At 43.0% G+C, this 19,372-nt stretch overlaps 1 protein-coding gene across 1 annotated transcript in view; it reads left to right on the top strand.

Moving 5' to 3' along the window:
* Positions 1-6,593, top strand: part of tex264a (testis expressed 264, ER-phagy receptor a) — an 83,640-nt gene extending 77,047 nt beyond the window's left edge. Inside the window, exon 4 of the mRNA XM_084543559.1 lies at positions 4,320-6,593. Coding sequence (XP_084399685.1) covers positions 4,320-4,693 — 374 coding nt within the window. The 3' untranslated portion in view covers positions 4,694-6,593. The remainder of the gene's footprint in view (positions 1-4,319) is intronic.
* Positions 6,594-19,372: the final 12,779 nt, after the last annotated feature.

The following is a 19,372-nucleotide window of genomic DNA, read 5'->3' on the forward strand; positions in this document are numbered from 1 at the left end:
GGATGCATATTTGTACTCATTGCCTGTTTGTAAAGTGTAATCATTTCACGCTTATTAGAAACATTTTGCATTTTGGGGCATCAAACTCTTTTTAGTTTGGGGGCCACATACAGCCCAATTTGACCTCAAGTGGGCTGGATCTGTAACATAACAGAATAGTCACCTGTAAGTAGTGACAACTCCAGACTTTTTCCTGTTACAGTGCAAAGAAGAACAAGTAATTTAGGAGAACGTTTACATTTAATAAACTATCCTCTAAAAATGGTGTCTGCAGTTTAGTCCTGGGTCTCAGTGTTGTGTCCTGTCCACTTCTCTTTCTAAAACAGTGGACAAATTAGGCGTAGCGGTTATTTTCATTGAAAAATTGCAGCCTTCTGTGTAATTTTCCCACATTGCAATGCGGCCATGCTGTAGGCCAGATTAGACTCTCTGGCGGGGAGCTTTTGGCCCGCGGGCCACATGTTTGACTCCTGCGTTTCCACAGAGGATGTAAACACAGCTCTAGTAATAAAGTGAATTTAATATTAAGTGTACACTGTGGGATCAATTTAATGATCATCTGTTTTCTAATTGTATTATATTTCACAGTTTACTAGAGGCGTGGTTTATCAGGATACACAGCACACACGAGGAGAACAACAAATATGTGTTTTACTTTTTACGACGCTGCATCCTTAAATGCTCCCTCCTTCCGGGCCTCATTTGTAAACGAGGCGATCCGTCCGCTGTGCCGCCTCTTAACTTGTGCCCATGCATTCCTTGTCACACTTTTCTCTCGCCACCCCCTCAGACTGTGATTTATTTATTTTTTCTTCCAAACTCTCGGCATGCCTCGGCTCTGTCTGTAATTACCTCCTTAAAAAATCCTCTCCTCTTGCTTCCAACAGTTTGAAGAACAAGACCTTGATTCTCTGCTAATAATCCCAGTGGGCCCAATTTAGCAGCTAATTTAGGCAAATGTTATCTAAAAGACTTTCAGAGGCTTCAACCACCAGCACCAATTTCAAGACTTGCTTGCAGTTGTAGGAAGGGTGAAAGTTGTCCAGTGTGTCGAAGCTCTTCCTTGGGGGGGCTATCCACCCAATTACCCTAAATAGACCCATTATTTCCAGTAAAATTCCTTATATTGTAAAACGAGTCTCTATGGAAAAATCCGTTCAGTGCAACATGCAAATGGGATATAAATCGCTACATAAACCCGTCTATATGCACTCTAAAGCTGTTTTAAATCCCATTCACGCCAATCCTGTTCCTCTTAAAACCGCTCCCACTGGTTTTGTCCGGACCTGCTAGCTAATCAACAAGGCCCATAAATAGCTAATATAACAACCTAAATGGACTTGCCATATATAATATTCTACACTGCGGGCAGGACCAGATCCGCTGGACGTGATAATTAGATTGCAGGGTTTCAAATGAATAAAAAGGAACGGCTGACCTCAGCGGGCAGCTCGGAGACTCCCTGTTTATTGTATTTGTGTCCCCGATGACACATTTAGCGCAAACACTCTTAGACGTGCGGATGGGATTTATTTGGAGTGTGAAAGCAGAAGGAAAAATGATGTGGACAATGGCGTTTCCTGTGGGACTGTCGAGCCGCGTCAGATTTTATTTGTCAAACGCGTTTTAATTTTACTACTTTGCAGAAGACAAAAAAAGGAAAAGCTCTAATGCTTTGAACGTAATCATAAAGATTAATCATTACTGAAACAATTGTTTATCAGTTGATAATATGGTTTAATTTGTACATGGGTATTTTGTGGGGGGCGGGGGAGGTTCCTACGTTTTTTTTTTTTTCTTCTTCCATCTCTGAATCTCTTTGAAAAAAACAACTGTGGAAAGATCACAGCGGTATCTGTTGTTTGTGTGGGAGGTGTGAAGTGCATTTCTCAGTCCTGATGTCTATTTCCATTTGTAATTTTAGGGAAGATAAGCAACACACGCCCGATATATTTCATTTGCCTTTCTCTTTCAATCCAGTCTGTTTATACCTTTGACCCAGCGTGCTTTTCTGTCTATGAATCAGCCTTCCTGTAGGACTTTTTTATTATTATTTTTTTTTAACATTGCCCGTGCGCATTACAACAATAACTTTCTGGACCGTCGTCACAAGAACCTGCAGAGAAATACAGTAGCTGCCGAGGCAAATGAACGGCTGCAGGGGCCGAGCTGGATCACAGATCAAAGGCCAGTTTGGATCAGGTTGAGACAAGGGCATTAGCGAGCCGATCATGTGGGTGAGGAAATCTCCATCAATTAAGCTAATGGACGTTCTCCACGGCTACAGAATATGCGCTATGTGCCGCAGACAGAGGCAGGAAGGACATTCCTTCGCTTCAAAGCCATCATCGGCCGCAAGGTCTCACTGTCGAGGATAATAAGATGCAAGTGATACATTAATGACTGGTCTGTGACTTTATATAAAAGATCTTTTGTCTGTCTAACAGTAGTAATAATCTGTGCCCTCTGAGCTCAGATGATGAGTTAAATTTCTCCGAGCTATATCTTGTGAATTTTAACTGACCGGAGATTTAGAAGTGTCAGAAGGCCAACGGTCCATTTCTCGTCTTTGATCAAAGGATGGCACGAGTATGGAAATGCGTATCTTTGCAGCCTTGCCTCATCTTCAATACTGGTGTTAATGTTAATTTATTAACTGATATATAAAAGATGACGCTTTCTAGCTGCGTTAGCTGCGTGGCTACAGATCAGGGGTATTCAACTATATTTTAAAGAGGTCCAGTTAGAAAAAGGTCCGGAAGATCATAACGTCTAAGTATTTGGTGTGATATATATTTAAGTAGAGTAGTAGTTGTATCAACATCTGCATGTAATCAGTACCTGACTGTCAAATCAAATGAATTTAGTGCAATTAGAAAACCTTTAGACTATATGTCTCGTAACATAGAACTCAACATGCATGTATGACTGCAGATATGTATAATGTTCTCTCATTAACTAAATAAAAGTTAGATGCATTTCAAAATGTGAGAAAATAAATGAGTTGTGAAGACTGTGCATGTTGAAATAAACTGCTTAACTGCAGAAGAATTAAATAGAGGGAGGGAAAGCTTGAATTTCCCCTTTTCTGTTTCACATCTCTGTTCAAGTCTCAATCAGCTTTACAGATAACACATCTCAAAACTTCTTAACAATTAAACACTCATACATATCTCAACTTTCCGTCTCTGTCTCACTCGTCTCTTCCTCTCCCTTTGTTTTCTCTACATGTATCGCTATCTTTCTTTTTCTTTCTGCTTTCTTTCGTGTGTAACTTGCTTCTAAATGCTTCTGCGTCAGTTTGAGGCCGAAACCCAAGCGCCGTAGCCCGATGTGCACCTCCCCAGACACGTAACCCAAGTGACGCGGCAACGCAGACCGCAAGAGCCGTGATTGCCTGGTAGTAGCCTGTTTCGGCTTTACCGTTTCCGGCTGCTTCTCAATCTCTGCAATTTTCTAAATGATTGTTTGGGATCAATAATGATGGACCACATTGAGGAAATGTTAGCTGAGGAGGTTCGGAGATTCAAGCATTTGTAGGACTCGCCTTCGACGAAATTTTGGCGAAACTTCTGCGAAAGTTTCAGTCGCCATTGTTGCAAGTGAAACAGGAAGTAGAAACAATATTTAACCTGACTGACGACAAAGACACAGCGCCGACTAGCGTTTGGGCGGCGTTTTTACAGAGCGAGCCAGACTGACGAGGCACAAGTATAAATGGCTCACACCAGCCTAGGCTACGTACGTGGGTTACAGCATCTATCTCCCGCGCTTTATTCATAAGGAAGACGTGCAAGTGACAAAAACAGCAATTCCTCGAAAGTCCACTTCACGTTGGCTCCAAACATCCATACCTGTATCCCCCATGTTTAAATTGCCAAACAATGAAGCAAAAATTGATGTATTTATGCCCCGGTACAACCTTATTGAGTTTTATTGAGGACTGAAGTTGTCCATAGCTAAGAGCGCGGTTGCTTTGAGTGCCACAGGTAGCTAGGTGTCTGTGTAGGTGTCACCTGCTCCACTGATCCTCCTCTTCTTCACCGATTTTTGAATAATTTAGGCTAAGAGTGAGTAAAGGCTAAATACATCTTTATGTGATTTCCAGCAGCATAGAAATATGAGTTTAATGTAAGGCACTGACGTTCGGATGCATAAGATTCTGGTGGATCAGACTGTTTGCCACCACTTATTAACTTGTAATCGCTAACTCTACGCTATTTGCTTCCTGTAATCATCTTCTTTTTTTAGATGAGTTCATCACACGCCTCTGCCACACGGCTTATCGTAACTGTCTCTCTTCTTCTACATTGCTGCAGGCGCAGACTCACACAGCGACGTGAGCTCGGTGAGCGGCGGCGTGCCCTGGGACAGCAGAGAGACGTCCCTGGCAGCGTCCACGGCCGCCTCCCTGGCCTCCTCCCTGCCCCTCAGGGACGTGATGGACGCAAACGAAGACATTAAGCACAGGGACCACAGTGACAGAGGCTCGAACGAGTCGATAGGCAGCGGCTCGTCGTTCGAAGAGCTTGACATGGACCAGGAGGAGCAGGAGGAGGAGGAGGAGGGAGAAGACAGGGAGGAGAAGGAAGACGGGGAAGAGGACGACGTCCCAGAGGGCGAAGACGGAGCTGGAGAGTCGGCCGAACTGGTGGCTGAGAAGAAAGGGTCCTCGGGGGATGGAGAGGAGTAGTGAGGATGCTGGAGAGATAAGGGATGTAGCCATGTAACGCTGGCATGCTAGAGAGTCTCTCAGCCGAGTCGTTGCTGGTTATCTGTCATGTAATCTTGTTGGTGGATCTAAAGCTGGTCATGCCATGACCAATATGCCGTATTTCTGCGCCTTCTTAATCTCTTATTAAAGCCTGTTCTTTATTTTTTATTTTATTTTTTTTTTAGACTGTAATCTCAGTTTTTAAAGATAATTCCCGATCCTAAATTTAAACCTCGTCAGGGCTGAAGAACAGAACCCCCACGGGGTTAAGGCGCCCCGACGAGAGGCCGCATTTGTGTGTTTGGAGATTTCATTTCAATCTGTGATTTTGTTTGGACCGTTTCCATCATTCCCGCTCTGAGAAGCAGAAGTGACACTTTAGTTTAAGATTAGCATCAAAGGAAATGAAGTGACACCGAACCGCCTCGGATCATCAAACGGCGTCTTTTCGCCGGCGTTGTGACGGTTGATATTGTACCTCGCCGCCAAGGTCGAGGCCCGAGGAAATTTCCGTGGTTTTGTGTGCATTACCTGACTTTGTTGTCTCGATGTACAGTAACGATTGGGAGGGAGGGGAAAAAGCGCAAGAGCCGCCGCTGTAGAAATGTTAATGGACCTGTTTCATTGTGTTATTTACGCTGGGGAAATTCAGAAATGTGACAAACAACACCTTTAAATCTCCAGGATTCGGATTTATAATGAAATTCAAAGCTTTTCCCGTGGAGACTGTGCAAAATATTTTACTGTTGCTCTGCGCTCCGATATTTTTAATTTTAATTATTTTTTTTAATGTAATTTTCCTCTTCTATTGTTTTGTTTGTTAAACCGTTCTTTACTTACCAGAATTCAGTTACTACCGGAGATAGTTGTGACATGTTTGTAGGGTGACCTTGTGGGTGCTGATGCACGGCACGTAGCCATGTTTGTGTCTTTCTGTGTGGAATAAAATTTTCAAAGTCTATTTGGCGGGAAGCAAGTCGTGTATAGATTTTGTTGCATTAAAAAAAAACAAACAACACAACTCAATCAAACAATTCAATTTCTAACACGGAGGCGATGATTGCTGCTCCACATCCGAGGACAATGCTTATCCATTTTCATTTGTCTGTTTGTCCCAACGGAGACGGAGAGACAGAACGGAGAGTGGGTGGCGGCGGGTCACATTGTTGTTAAGAAGTCACTGATGAAGCAGTGAGCTCTTAATAAGCCATTTCTTGAATGCTAGCCGCTTTCATGCTCTCACAATGCAATGACTGCCGGCACTTTGTCTGGGCAGAGACATGAATTTATAAGATAAATGAAAGAGCAACGATAAAGAAAGAGTCATTAATGGCAGTTTTTCAGCGCAAGTTGAGCAAATTAAGACTTTGTTGAGGGAGTAATTTCCTTTAAATCGAGCGCATAAAATGATACACATTTAGCATAGACACTGAAGAATATTATTACAAAATAAAGCTGCATTGATCTGGCCAACGTTTGACCGAGTGGCGTGGCATTTGTGCTACAATTAGTTGAATCAGTTGTGTGTGCAGCAGAAGAGGAAGAATAGGCCCCGGCGGACTATTGATGTTTGATGGACATACGTGTTCTTTAGCCAGTGGTGCTTAATGAGCATCATGACCTATCAGTATAAATGTTTTCTTTCCTATCCCACACCACGGTAGGCATGGTAATTTCACTGATTAATACACTCATAGCTAGAGAGAGAAAAATGTCTTCCTCGCTCCTGGTCAGGGTGACACTCTGGAGGAAGCTAACTTATTGTGAATACAGAATCTGTTGGGGTGTAAAAATGAAAATCACCCATTACAACGCTGGGTTATTGAACTCTCAAATATCAGTATTATGTTTTCAAATATTCAACATTTGTCTGGGTATTTTAGACTCTCCCAAGGTGCAATAAAAAAAAATCATACATGACAGCAGAAATGCCGGAGGCGGATGGTAAGTAAATAGATGATTTTATGATGTGAGAAAAATGTTGACGTCAGTGTTCCCCGACAGCCTTCATCCCATCGTTATGCCTTTAAACGTCCTGCATTAATTCACACCGTCGTCAGCTCGCTAAGCCGTTAGCCTTGAAGGCTACCTGATGCCAACGGTTAGCGGTTTTCTTACGGCTGATGATACCACTTGAAGGACAAGCGTTTTGTTTCCACGAGTTTCCACGTCATGTACACAACGTCATGAGATCCATTTTAAGGAAGCAACTGACTGACTACATATAAAGATGGATGATCTTTGTGTGACGTCACCTGTAGGATTCATGAAGAGTGGGTTTGAAGCTCAGTGTGGTGGCTTTGGATGTTGCCATCTTGACAGAGCCAGACTCACTCTGTCAAGCTTCTGGCTAAATCCAAAATTCTCAAAGACGGAAGGATGGCGTCCAAGCAGATGTCTAGCGGTGACCTGTGACAGCATTCACCTGCCACTTAAAGCAACCACATCCTAATTAATATAACTAAATAACTAAAACGGGTAAGTTGCATAAAAATTCATCATTTTATAATTGTCATGAATGGGGAAATGATCTAAAAACCATGTTTATTTTTTTGTACTGGGCTGTCAACATGTTTTTATTGTCTGCAGTGCAGTTCCTCTTACGGCCACTCGAGTTGGACATTCTAACATGCCCTCAAGTGGCCATAAGAGGAACTGTGCTTCCGTGGTGGCTTCATTTTTTTTTTTTTAGCTCAGGAGGTTGCGGCCTGAGCAGGGTGTCACCAAATACGTTAATGAGTATGAAAATAATGTGAATTATACACTGATCAGCCACAGCATTATGACCACTGACAGGAGAAGTCCATCACATTGACCATCTTGTGACAATTCAATTCAATTCAATTCAATTTTATTTATATAGCGTCAATAACAATACAAATCGTCTCAAGACGCTTTACAAAAACCCGGCCTGAAACCCCCAGAGCAAGCCTGAAGGCAACGGTGGCAAGGAAAAACAATTCAATGTTCTTCTGGGAAACTTTTGGACCTGACATTCATTCATGTGGATGTACCACCCACCTAGACCAGACCAGGCACCCCCCACCCCATAGCAAAGACACTCCGGCACACGCACAAAAACGGTTTAAGAAAAACTCAAAAAACATGAACAGCACAAGGTGTTGACCTGGCCTCCAAATTCACTAGATCCCAAACTGATCAAGTATCTGTGGGATGATCCACAGAGGCCCCTCAACACATAGCACCCAAAGGCCCCCACTAACAACATTCTGTTGCCAGACACCACAGGACACCCTCAGAAGGCCCATGTCCATTCTCTGACGATTTAGTCCATGAGTTTGATAGATTATTTCAACACCAAGTTCAATGCCACACTTGGAATCAACTCCAGCCAATTAACAGATGAATAAAAGGAAGGTGAAGGAATCTGATGTAGTTTTTTAGGAGCTTTCTGCTAGAAATAAACTCAAACTGGCGGAAAGCAGGTCTCGGCGGAGTTATTCGTGGGTCTCAACTGTTTTGGAGGCACAAAGGAGACCTACACATAATGTTTAGCCTGATCTGTGTATGTTGTGGCCTTCGCATTCACCAGACACCAACCAGGCTGAACAGCTATAGGTGATTCTGGAGCAACCATACAGTCTATGCCACGGAGCATTAAGCTGTTTTTGTCCACCATGTCCTTGCATGTCTTATTTAGAAACTAAGCATCTTCTGATTTACCTTCACAGCTCCCTAGTCTTTACCTCTAACCTAAAAGAACCTTTAGTGCTGCTTCGTATTGTCGCAAGACCATGAGATTGGTTACTTGTGCCTGCAGAAGTGTGATCAGTCTGCAGGGACAGATGCCCTCACTGCATGTCTCTTGCACTTTCAGTTTTAATCCTGGCACCCCAACCTTTGTCCAAAGGCAAAAATGAAAATCAGTCTGGAAGAGACTGCTCTGACACGCCGGGTCAACGACTGATTTAATTAATTGTGAAACCCGCAGGGGTGTCATGCAGCTTTCAGGGCACGGAGATTATTGCCTTCCCATGATGTTAATTATTAATCTCATTACATTGCAACTGGAAAGAGGGAGAGAGAGAGAGATGAAGAAAGAGGAGAGGAGGAGATGTCTCAACATACAAATTTAGATGCCGGCCATTGCGTGTCTGGAGCTGCTTTTAGCAGGAGAGAGGGAAGGGTCGCAGCTCCACTCCCTCAAACCGCACGTCCCCCCAGCGCGCATCACTGTGCCATCTGGGACTGACCTCACACTCTCCCGTGCCGTGTCACAACTTGTTTGCAGATCCCGAATAAAATGTCCACGGCCGAAGATAATCAGTCTCCAAAGAATCGCCACTTTAGTACACTGCAACTCCCACCCCAACCCCCTTCACCCCCCACCCCCACGGACTGCTTCAACAAATAGAGGGCGATTCTTAAAGCCTCTGCCCCGTCTACATTCACATGCAATCCAACAGTTTTCAAAACTGAGCAAAGCGACTGGAGCGGTCGTTTTCCGTTGCGCCCCGAGTTACATAATGGTAGTTTGGCACAGTTGCGACGAGGCAGACCATCTCCAGGACTGTTCTTGCGTGGAGCATCTTTTTATTCGAGTGTGAAAACACTGTGAGAGTTGAGAGCTCTCCCAGCCTGGCGCGCGTCTCCGGTTATCAGCTGGAACATTTAAAACGAACATTTTTATTTTTATTTTTTTTGCGCACTCGAGTAACAGGTAGAATTCAAACTTTTTCGCGCTAAATCCAGTGCAGGTTCATAGCCACATTTCACTGCACTGGATCTTTTGATTTGTGATATCTCATTCATGTCACTCGATGCTCAGGAAAGTGAACGCCTTTTTTTTTTTTTTTTTTTTGTTCTGAAAACAGTGATGTGGGCGTCCGTTGCTTTTGTTTCAAGCGGGTTTAGCAAATGTGACTCTTGAGCCGCTGCTGACAGGATCAGACCTCCAGGAATCCGGCGACTCTTTGTGTGCTCGGTGCTTTTTTTTTTTTTTTTTTTCTTTCTTTCAGCACCGCGGACAGCTCCTGGCACTCAAACTTCAGGCAGCGACGCTCCTGAAGCCTCCTTCACTCATCCACCCATCCATTCACTCGCTCATCCATCTCCACTCTACAACCAAGCTTATTTTATTATTTTAGTCTCAGATAAACTCAACGCTGCTGAGGAGGGATGTGCGTTTGGTTCCCACAGAGTATTCAAATCTGAACGGCGGCGCTGGAAACTGAGGATCCGTGCGCAGGTAAGAAGACGCATGTGTTTTTGGCTCGGCTGTTTTGCCGCGTTAAATACCCGATTGTTCGTTTTCTGAACTTGTTTACTGAAGCCCAGTCCGTTTATTCAGCTCTGACTTGGAGTTGACCTCACCTTTTTATACTGCTGACATCTCCTTCCTTAGAATAATGCCATGCGTACGCACAAAAGGGGAACGTTTGATGCGTAATTTCAGATTTTCTGTCGATATTTATCATCTGTTACTGACATTTGTCATTGTTTGGCCACGCGATGAGCACGTCTTTACCTCCTTTTTTTTTTTTTTTGGTTTGCCACTACCTCCTCTGGACAACAAATGTGTGATGGTGCTGGGGGAGAAAAAAAAAACAACAACTAAACAGGCGTTGCAGTACTACACAATAACCGCCATATCTCCTCATTCTGCTCATTTGTAGTTCATGTGTTAATAATGCGATTAAAAAAAAAAGTGAGAATCATTGCAGAGGTTTAAAAGTCAAGAACTTAATCGGAATTGGAAGTTTGTTTGGGGAGAGGAGGAGAATGAGATGATCTCAACAAACAGGCTTAATCTTCTGGTTTTGCTTCCATCTTCGAAGAAATGGCTCTTCCAGACTTTGGTTCTCCTCCCTTAGAAAATGTTTTTTGTTTTGTTTTTTTGTGATCTATTTATGTTCGAATTAAAACAGACATTTTTATAATGTTTGACAGCCCCATCAGTGCAGTGCAGATTAAGCATAATGCTCTCAGTGTGTCTGTGTAATTCTTCATTCGCAAGGAGTTTAAATACATTCTTAGTCATATGAGGAATAAGAATGATCACCCTGAGGCGCAAATATTTTGTGTCTGCGTTGTTAACGCTGGACTGAAAGTCTTTAAGGGAAGCAAAGTGTACAGTGCTTCCTCCAGTCCCAGGTGCATCTGAGCTGCATGTTCAGCAGAAAAAGAAGAAGAAGAAGAAGAAGAAGAAGGCTCAGTGTGCTTTATAATCAGCTAAATCAACACACTTTTACAATTAGCCAAAAATTTGCCAGATGTTCACTCAACAGTTTGTATATCAGATACACATCTCTACATATCTTCCATAACAGAATTACAGTGGGCCTTGCTAGTAAATGTGAGCAGGTGGAATGATGTGTGAGCCCAGCACTCATGGCTGAAGATGTTGATTTCTTTAAATTATTCAGGCTGCGGCCGACTGAAGAGGGAACATGCTCCGCTATAGCCTCGTCTCAATCCAGAAACAAAAAGTGGCGGACGAGGAGACGAGGCTGTCTAACCTGTGGCCCCTAAGCAGCTCAATCCAGAGTGCAGTCTGTCTCACCTGTTACTCTTGGATTGATGCCAAAGGGGACTCGCTGCAGGTTTAACATCCCAAGTTATTCAGGGAGAAGGACAACCAGAGCCGTAAAGAGAATTAAAAAATATTTCCATTATTTGCACGTGACTAAAACTCTAAAACTATTACTACAGCACACCTTTCTGAAAAACATCTTTAAAGTTGCTAGTGACGACCCTGGCTCGCCATCCTACAATAAACATTAGGACCAAATATGTGTCTGGCTACCAACGTCTTAATAACGGATCACTTCTAAACTTTGCCCATCCTCCTTTCCATGTTTGAGCATCAAGTATGGAAACATCTGCCTTCATCATCATCATTCCAATCTTTTACAATACACAGGGGCAGTATAAGCAACCAGGCATCAGTGATTAAATTCCTGTATGATGAATCACTCTGGTCCCATCAAAAAGGACAGCTTCATGGCTTACTCGTCCTTATGGTGACGCAAATAAACACACACACACACACAGGTGCAGTGCTTTGGTTGGATGCCAGGTCATGTAAAGTCTTGTCTATACCGGTGCACCTGGTACCCATAACACCTGTTAAATGAGATATTTAATATCTCTCTGCGCTGCTGTTAATGTTGGTGTTAATGTACTGATTTGTATTCGGAAAAGTTGCCCGGCAGATCTGTCTTAATCGGATACAGTTGTGTTGCACATGGAAGAGAGGAAATGGCAAGCTGACGTGCAAAACAAATGAAAACTGTCTCCTGAACTGATCCTCAAATATCAGTGAATCTGCACAATCCGCCTCTGATTCACTGATGACGGCGTCCAGCTAAAAGGGTTAAAGGGATAAATAACGCTCTGAACTGCACTGAACCTTCAGCAGGGTTCTACTCAGGTGGAATGATTTAAGTACGGGTTTACTCAACTGAAAGCATAGAGAAGCTTCCAATTAATTAATGATGTGCGCATGAGCCTCAGATTAAAATGAACCGCTGCACTGACTTTGTGTATGAGTGAGAGGCTCCTTGGTGACTCCTAGGACAGCTGCGACAATGGCTTCCATCGTAATAATGAACTGTTGTTGATTCCTTCTAGGTTCAGCTCAAACTAAAATAAATTCTGTAAGGCAAACAGAAACGCTTTGAGAAGCAGGGCAGTAACAGTAACATCTGTGGATTAACCATGGGTGTCACAGCAAGTAGATTGTGGGTTTGAATCCATCGGCCGACTGGGGCCTTTCTGTGTGGAGTTTGCATGCTCTCCCTGTGTTTGCGTAGGTTCTCTCCGGGTACTCCAGCTTCCTCCCACCGTCCAGGCTAATTGGTGATTCTAAACTGACCGTGGTGTTCATGTGATCGTGAATGCTTGCCCTGCGATAGACTGGCGACCTGTCCAGGGTGTACCCCACCTCTCCCCCTTTGAGAGCTGGGACAAGCTCCGACCCTCCAGAGGACTAGCGGTTACAGAAAATGAATGAATGTCTGGTTTGTGCCTCTGTTCAGGAGGTGTCCATGTTCACAAAGACATGCAGTGTGTTTGTAACAATAGTCAGTGGAAGGGAAGGGTCAGGTCAAGAGACCTCTCTCCGCCTTTCTGCTGCTAATTTACTGCTTGGGGAAAGTGGTGGATGCTGAGTTTCTGCTGCTGAGAGAATTCACTGTAGAAGAGGCTGAGTGTTTTGAGACCCGGTGTTAATGTTTTAAAGCAATGGTCCCCAGCCATAAATTTACTTGTGTTATCATAATACAAGGCTTTTTGCGACCCCTTGTTGGAAGTTGTCTTAGAAGACAGTAAACTCCAGCAATTCACAAGAAAGGAACAGAAATTCTCATTTTGTTCAAATGTTCCTTTTCTGCAGGATGCTGCTGGAATGTCACCTGTGAATGTGTTTGGATGTAAAGTCAAAATGAAACATAAGAAAACATTCAAGCCCTTTCCCAAATTCATTTAGATGTTGGCGATTAAGCTAATCAGCATCTGGTAATTTGGTAATTCACAGTATGCTAGAGTTTTAAATTGGTTTTCTGCTGTGACATTAGCAATGAGTTTTACATCAACCAGCAATGACTATTTCTCAGAGTTTAAAGGGGAATTACCGTTTTTTACAACCTGGACCTTATTTCTGGCATAAAATACAATCGTTTACTCACCCATATAACTTTGGTGTCTTTGGGAGTCGTTCTGAAGATATGTAGATCCAGCGGAGCGCCACATATATCCATATAGTGGGAGTGACTGGGGCACCGAAACGCAGCCTCTAAATAACGCATTATCTGCCATGAAACTCGTTCATTTCACCAATATTTTGTTATGATACACTAATGCTATTCTACGTTGAGTCCAGAGTTACTTGTTATCTATTCGTGGACGTGCAGCGGTTTGTTGTTCTTTGGCCAGCTGTTCCACTCTCTGCCTCCGCATCCTCCTTTCAACGAGCTCTTCATCCGTATACTCTGGCTCAAAACGGTAAGGACGTCCATCATAAACAAAGTCGTCGTCCACAACCTCAGAATTGGAAAAATATTCAGCCATGTTGCAAAAAACTAGCAGTAGCAAATTACAGGTAAACAAGCTGACCGTCGTGGGTATGTGTGGCGCTCAGAGATGACATCATCCAGGCCAGAGGTTAGTACGTCAATCTACAGACCCCAGATGATGATAACAGGTAACTCTGGACTCAACGGGGAATAGCACTAGCGTATCATAACAAAATTGGTGAAATTAATGAGATAATGTGTTATTTAGAGGCTGCGTTTTGGTGCCCCAGTCACTCCCACTATATGGATATACGCGGATCTAAATATCTTCCGAACGACTCAAAATGACACCAAAGTTATATGGGTGAGTAAACCTTCGTATTTTATGCCAGAAAGGGATACCATTGAAAGGGATTTGAGAGGGTCCAGTTGAAAAATAGTTTGAGCTCAAGCCATCTGAAATCTGGTTTGTTACCAGGACACTACATCCACACAGAAACGACTAAAATGTGAGCAGTAAAATAAGAAGAGATTTTTAGGCACAACTTCCTGGATTTATTACTTATTGGACAGTTGAGACGAAGTAAAATTAAAAAACGAGAGGGTAACGTAATGAGCTTCTGAAATAAAGACATAAAATACCACTGTGTAATGGTACATGATGGCATTCTCTCTAAAAAATTATCGTCATTCGTCTGAGTGCAGTCAAACTTTAATTTTGCCAAGGCAAGAAGTAAATGAATAGAAACGTAAGTAGCTACTTAAAAGCATCCCCATGGCTTTTTTAAAAAAATGGAAATTTAAAATAAATTTCCTCCCTTACATAAAATCCCCGGTCTAGTGACAGCACTTCTAATGATGTTCAAAAAAAAGAAGAAATAAACTCAGGGTGTTTTTAGGCCACTTTCTTTTAACAGTGTGTTGGTGAGATAGTGAATAATTCAAACCTACAATAAACCTCTGAAACAAAAGCACCACACATCCATCACTGTGCTCAGGCCAATCATAGACCTGGCAGTAATGATCTCCGAGAGACAAAGAGAGTGGATGAATGTTTGATGAGGGAAGCAGAATGGGGCTCCTGGGAGGCGAAGGGACCGGTGAACACAAGCAAGGGATTCCCTCTTCTCAGGTGGAGAGAGAAGATGGACGAGGGGGAGGTGCGGTAGAGTCAGGAATGAAAGATGGGGCGAGCAGTTTGTGAAACAGAAGATGGTGGATTGCATGATAATCTGGAACTGAAAATGAGGTTCGTTTTCCATTTACGGGACTGCCTCGAGGTGAATGTAAGCTGTACTCTTACATTCAGTTAAAGCAATGCCGGTGCCTCTGGACTAACTGCAGTAGCCTCTACTCACACAGTGCCCTGAAATTTCCTCGGCTCATTTTTAAACTTCAAAGTCCTGTCACTCTTTAATTACTTGTAGTCGAAGCGACCTTATCAGGAAAGGTTAGCGATTGTTTTTGTGGGAGACATTTCGTCGTTTTAATGATGCAACGGTGGCTGTTATCGATCCAGTCCGTCCTCCCTGCAACAATAATTGAACTGGATTCGGATATTTGGTTGCTGCACAGATAATCCATGCAGGATTTCCTGTAAATATCTTATGTGTCATCACTAGAATGTCTAAACAGAAGCTGATTGGATTGCAAACAGAACATGGAGATCATCAACTAACCAAAAATAGACTAGAAGGATCAGGTTACAGAAACTAAAGCTGCTACCTATATTAATTAACAGTACGAGGAAATAAGCACAGCACCAAGTAACATAACGAAAAAATGCGTTTTTGATATATGTATATATGTTTTTTTTACCCATATCTGTTTAGATGTTACTCTTTGGGTGTAATTTGTTAATTAATAAGAAAGGCATAGTTCTAAGTTGGAAATTATGCTTTTTCCTAAGTGTTGATGCAGCTCCTGTTGGGAGGTAAGGTAAAAAAAAAAATCGTTTAACGCTCTTTGCCAAATTGATGTACAATTGGTGGTGATTACGCTAAACAGCACCTGGTAAATCTGTCTCTGTTTCACAGTATGCTAGAGTTAGCAGTGAGTTTCACGTCAACCAGCAATGGCTGGTCGTCAGAGTTGAAGAGTGGAGGGAAAAAGGTAGAACCCAGGTTACTAAAGTAGGTTACTAAAGTTACTAAAGTAACCTGGGTTCTATGAGTTCACCGTCTTTGGCGATCGGGAAGAATAAAACAGATACGTAAGAAGCAAGGAAGAAAAAGGTCTCATTGGAGAGCTCTGAACGACTGAGGAAGACCCTAGACATATATTTAACGCGTCACAAGTTGCAGAACAAGCATAAAAGAAACCCAGGGAGGTACATTTTATTTGTTGGAAAATTAATGCTTTTCTGTTTCATACAACAACAATAATCACTAGTTGATGCACTCGATCAACTTTTTGTTTGACCCACTCTGGTTAAAAGGTTTGCAACATAAAAATATTTTTAAAAAGAAGAGCAATTTTTTATAATTTTTCATTCTGTCAACAAATTCCACGAAATTCCAGAGGCTAACGCGCCAGCTGTCTGTCAGCATGACCTATGACCTGACTACACATAAACTGTGGCTCTCAGCTCCTTTTTTTAATCAATGAAGTAGAAAATCTTTTTGAAGCTGTAACAAGTGTGTCAGGTTTTGACCAAATTCTCCTCAAACAGGAGTAAATAGTTATTGTTCTATCTGGTGCACTGGTGAATACTTTTAGCAGAAGAATGCTATCTGGGGGATCGACCTAACTATCGAGGTACATATTGGATATGCAAGTGTCAAGAAATTCAATATTCACCAGTTAGTTAGTTGACACAGGTGCTTCCTTGAGCCTCATTCACTGTTTGTGCATGGTAATATGCGTATGTGTGTGCACTCTTGTGTCGTCTTCTCCCATTAACAGACCATCTTCAGACCCCCCCGCCCCCCAGGACCATTCTCTTTGTCTGCTGGAAATGTGATTTTAGGGAAGCCTGACTTCCATTACCTTTGCTTCCTTTTAGCAAGGCTCCAAGTCATTCCACTGGGGATCTCCAAGCTGCTCGTCCATGCTCGGGGCTGCATAAACAGTAGATGACCTCCACTCTTCCACACTTGCTATCGCCTGGGGGGTACATTACCATATTAATGCTGCACTCCACTCCTGGGGCAAATGAGTGTCATAAAAATAAATAAATAAATAAATTTAAAAAAAATTAGTCTGGGTTGCATCTTTCTCAAAACCCCACCCTTCTCCCTCTTTTGCTGCTGCCCACACTGCCATCCACTCCTATTTTTTTCCCCCTGCCCTCTCGCATCTGCTATCTTTTCTTGTATTATTTCAGCCCCCACCCACTCATCCCATGCCTTCACGCAGTCTGATGTGAAGTGTGTAAGAGGCTGGCAGGCTTTTCACTCTTGAATTAAAAAGGCCATCTGGTGGAGGGGGAAACACGGATGGCTGGATGGGAGGAGAGCGATTAAAGTGATAGGCATAGTTTTTCTTTGAAGTTAACCTGTAGACAGAGTCCTGGGTGGGATATTACATCTAAAGTGTAAATATCGCTCTTAGCATCTGTCATTTATTCATACTGATAGCATTTTAGCATCACATTACACCGATCTGTTACACAAGCTTCAAACTGTAATGCTCAATAGCAGTCTTGCACAAATCTTGATTGGAAAACCCATGCTGGCGGTAATGAAAGTGGTGTAAATCTTCTTATCAACTCTCGCTCTCTCTCTGTGCAAATAAGCATAATTTCCTAAGAATGTCAAACTTTTTCTTTGGGGGCGTTTTTTAGCGTCTAAAAGTATATAGTATATATTCACAGTGTTGACCCAAAGCACTGTTCTTGTAACTGTAGCACGCAGAGGAGATGTGATGTCCGACCTTTACTGCTCATAACTTGACACAACATTTAAAGACGGGCTTTCCAAAATTAGACCGTCTGCTATCATAATAGGTTGGATACTGGAGTGCACCGAACAAAGACAGAAAAAGATTGGAGACCACTGGTGAGACATAGGCTTCCAGTGGGAATGCAGGATCGGGGAAGAGACTGACAATGTGTCAGCCAGAAATCCTTTTGTCACCGTTCTCTCTTGAGACTGTCTGCTTAAGTGCTTTACCCACGCTTTTGCGCATTTTCTTCTCACTGCCGGTCTTCTCTTCAATAAATACATTTAGTCAGCTTATAGCCCTGTAGTATATTTTATTTAGACCATTTGGGCTTTTATGACTCGCGTGTCCATGGTTTTTCATGCTGCAGGGCAACACCGGAGCCAAAACACACTCCCCAAACATTAAAATCCTCTCGCTGTACATGGTTGTTTTGCTTTGCTCGTTGCGGATGCCTTTGTATGCGCGGGGAAGGAGTTGTGACTTTTCCCCGATGCGCAGGCTGTTGCAGTTGCGTTTCACTTGTTGACAAATGTCTGACATCCACACAGTTAGTTTATGTGCGGAAGAAAAGGGAGCTTTTAAGTTTTCAGACATTTCCTGAAATGTCACATCATATCTTATTAAAAGATGTTGTGTTTGTACCAGAGGCATCCGTAAGACGGCGATTCCCCTATCAAACCACTGCTGCACATCTAAGAATACTGATCGATCAAAGACATTGAGGCAATAACTGAACGCATTAGAGGTCTGTTTTGCTCGGGGGTTTGTTGCCGTTACAAAGACAGAATGTTCTCTGGCAGGAGTCGGATAGGTTTGGTCAGTTGGCAGTGCAGGCCTCCTAGATCTCCCACAAGGCCGAGCACCATGCATGATCAGGCTGGCCCGCGTGTCCCGGTCTGTCTTCCACTTTCTCTTCACCCTCTCCATCTACTGGCAAGTTTCCATGGAAACAACAGTGAACGAGAGAGAGGAAAGAGAGAGAAAGAGACAGAGAGAAAACCCCAAAGAATGTGGTCTGCAGTCTTGACTCCCGTCGAGAGCTGTGTGTTGTTTTAATAGGTAAGACAGCGTTTTGAAACAGAAAGACAGAAATATGAGTGTGAATGTGGCCCCGCTCTGTTTTCATCATAATCTCTCATCAGTGCGGTTAATTACTGCTTGTCAGCCTGCTTGACTTGTTGAGACAATGGATATGAGACAGATCATTCTGGCTCAATAATTTACTCTGTTAAACTTCTCCCACACTCCACACTGTGCTTAATTAAGCCTCTGGGATTTGTGGGGAGTGACATCAGGGACCAGAAGCGTATAACTCTGTACAGATTAACAACTAAAACTCTGCGTGCGCACAGAAAATATGACAGAAATATGCATACATACGCCCTCTTTTCAGCAGATTTATAGCGCCGCACGTTCGCCCCGGTTCCGTTTTGTAAACCTAATTCGCCGTGGAACAAATGAGCAAACCCCACTCCCATTCCAACAATGCGCCACGAACGTATGTACAAATGCTCTTAAAGCATTCATCTGCATACTGATGCAACTCACTGTGTAGATTTGAAGCAAAAATGAATTACCAACTCAGGGAAACTGTCAAGAAACCTTATGTTTTATCGTACGGCTGCGTCTCTCTCATCAAATTTAATCTCCACCTCATCACATCACCTGCAGCTGTGTGTACGGCAGGTATGAAGAATGTGTGAGGTGCGACCGTTCCCGCCACACAGTCTTCTTTTATAAATAGCACCGTGGCGCGTGGAGAATGGTACATGCGCGGCACCGCGGCCGAACAATAACA

Source organism: Chelon labrosus (assembly GCF_963514085.1).
Source record: "Chelon labrosus genome assembly, chromosome: 4".
Taxonomy (NCBI): Eukaryota; Metazoa; Chordata; class Actinopteri; order Mugiliformes; family Mugilidae; genus Chelon; species Chelon labrosus.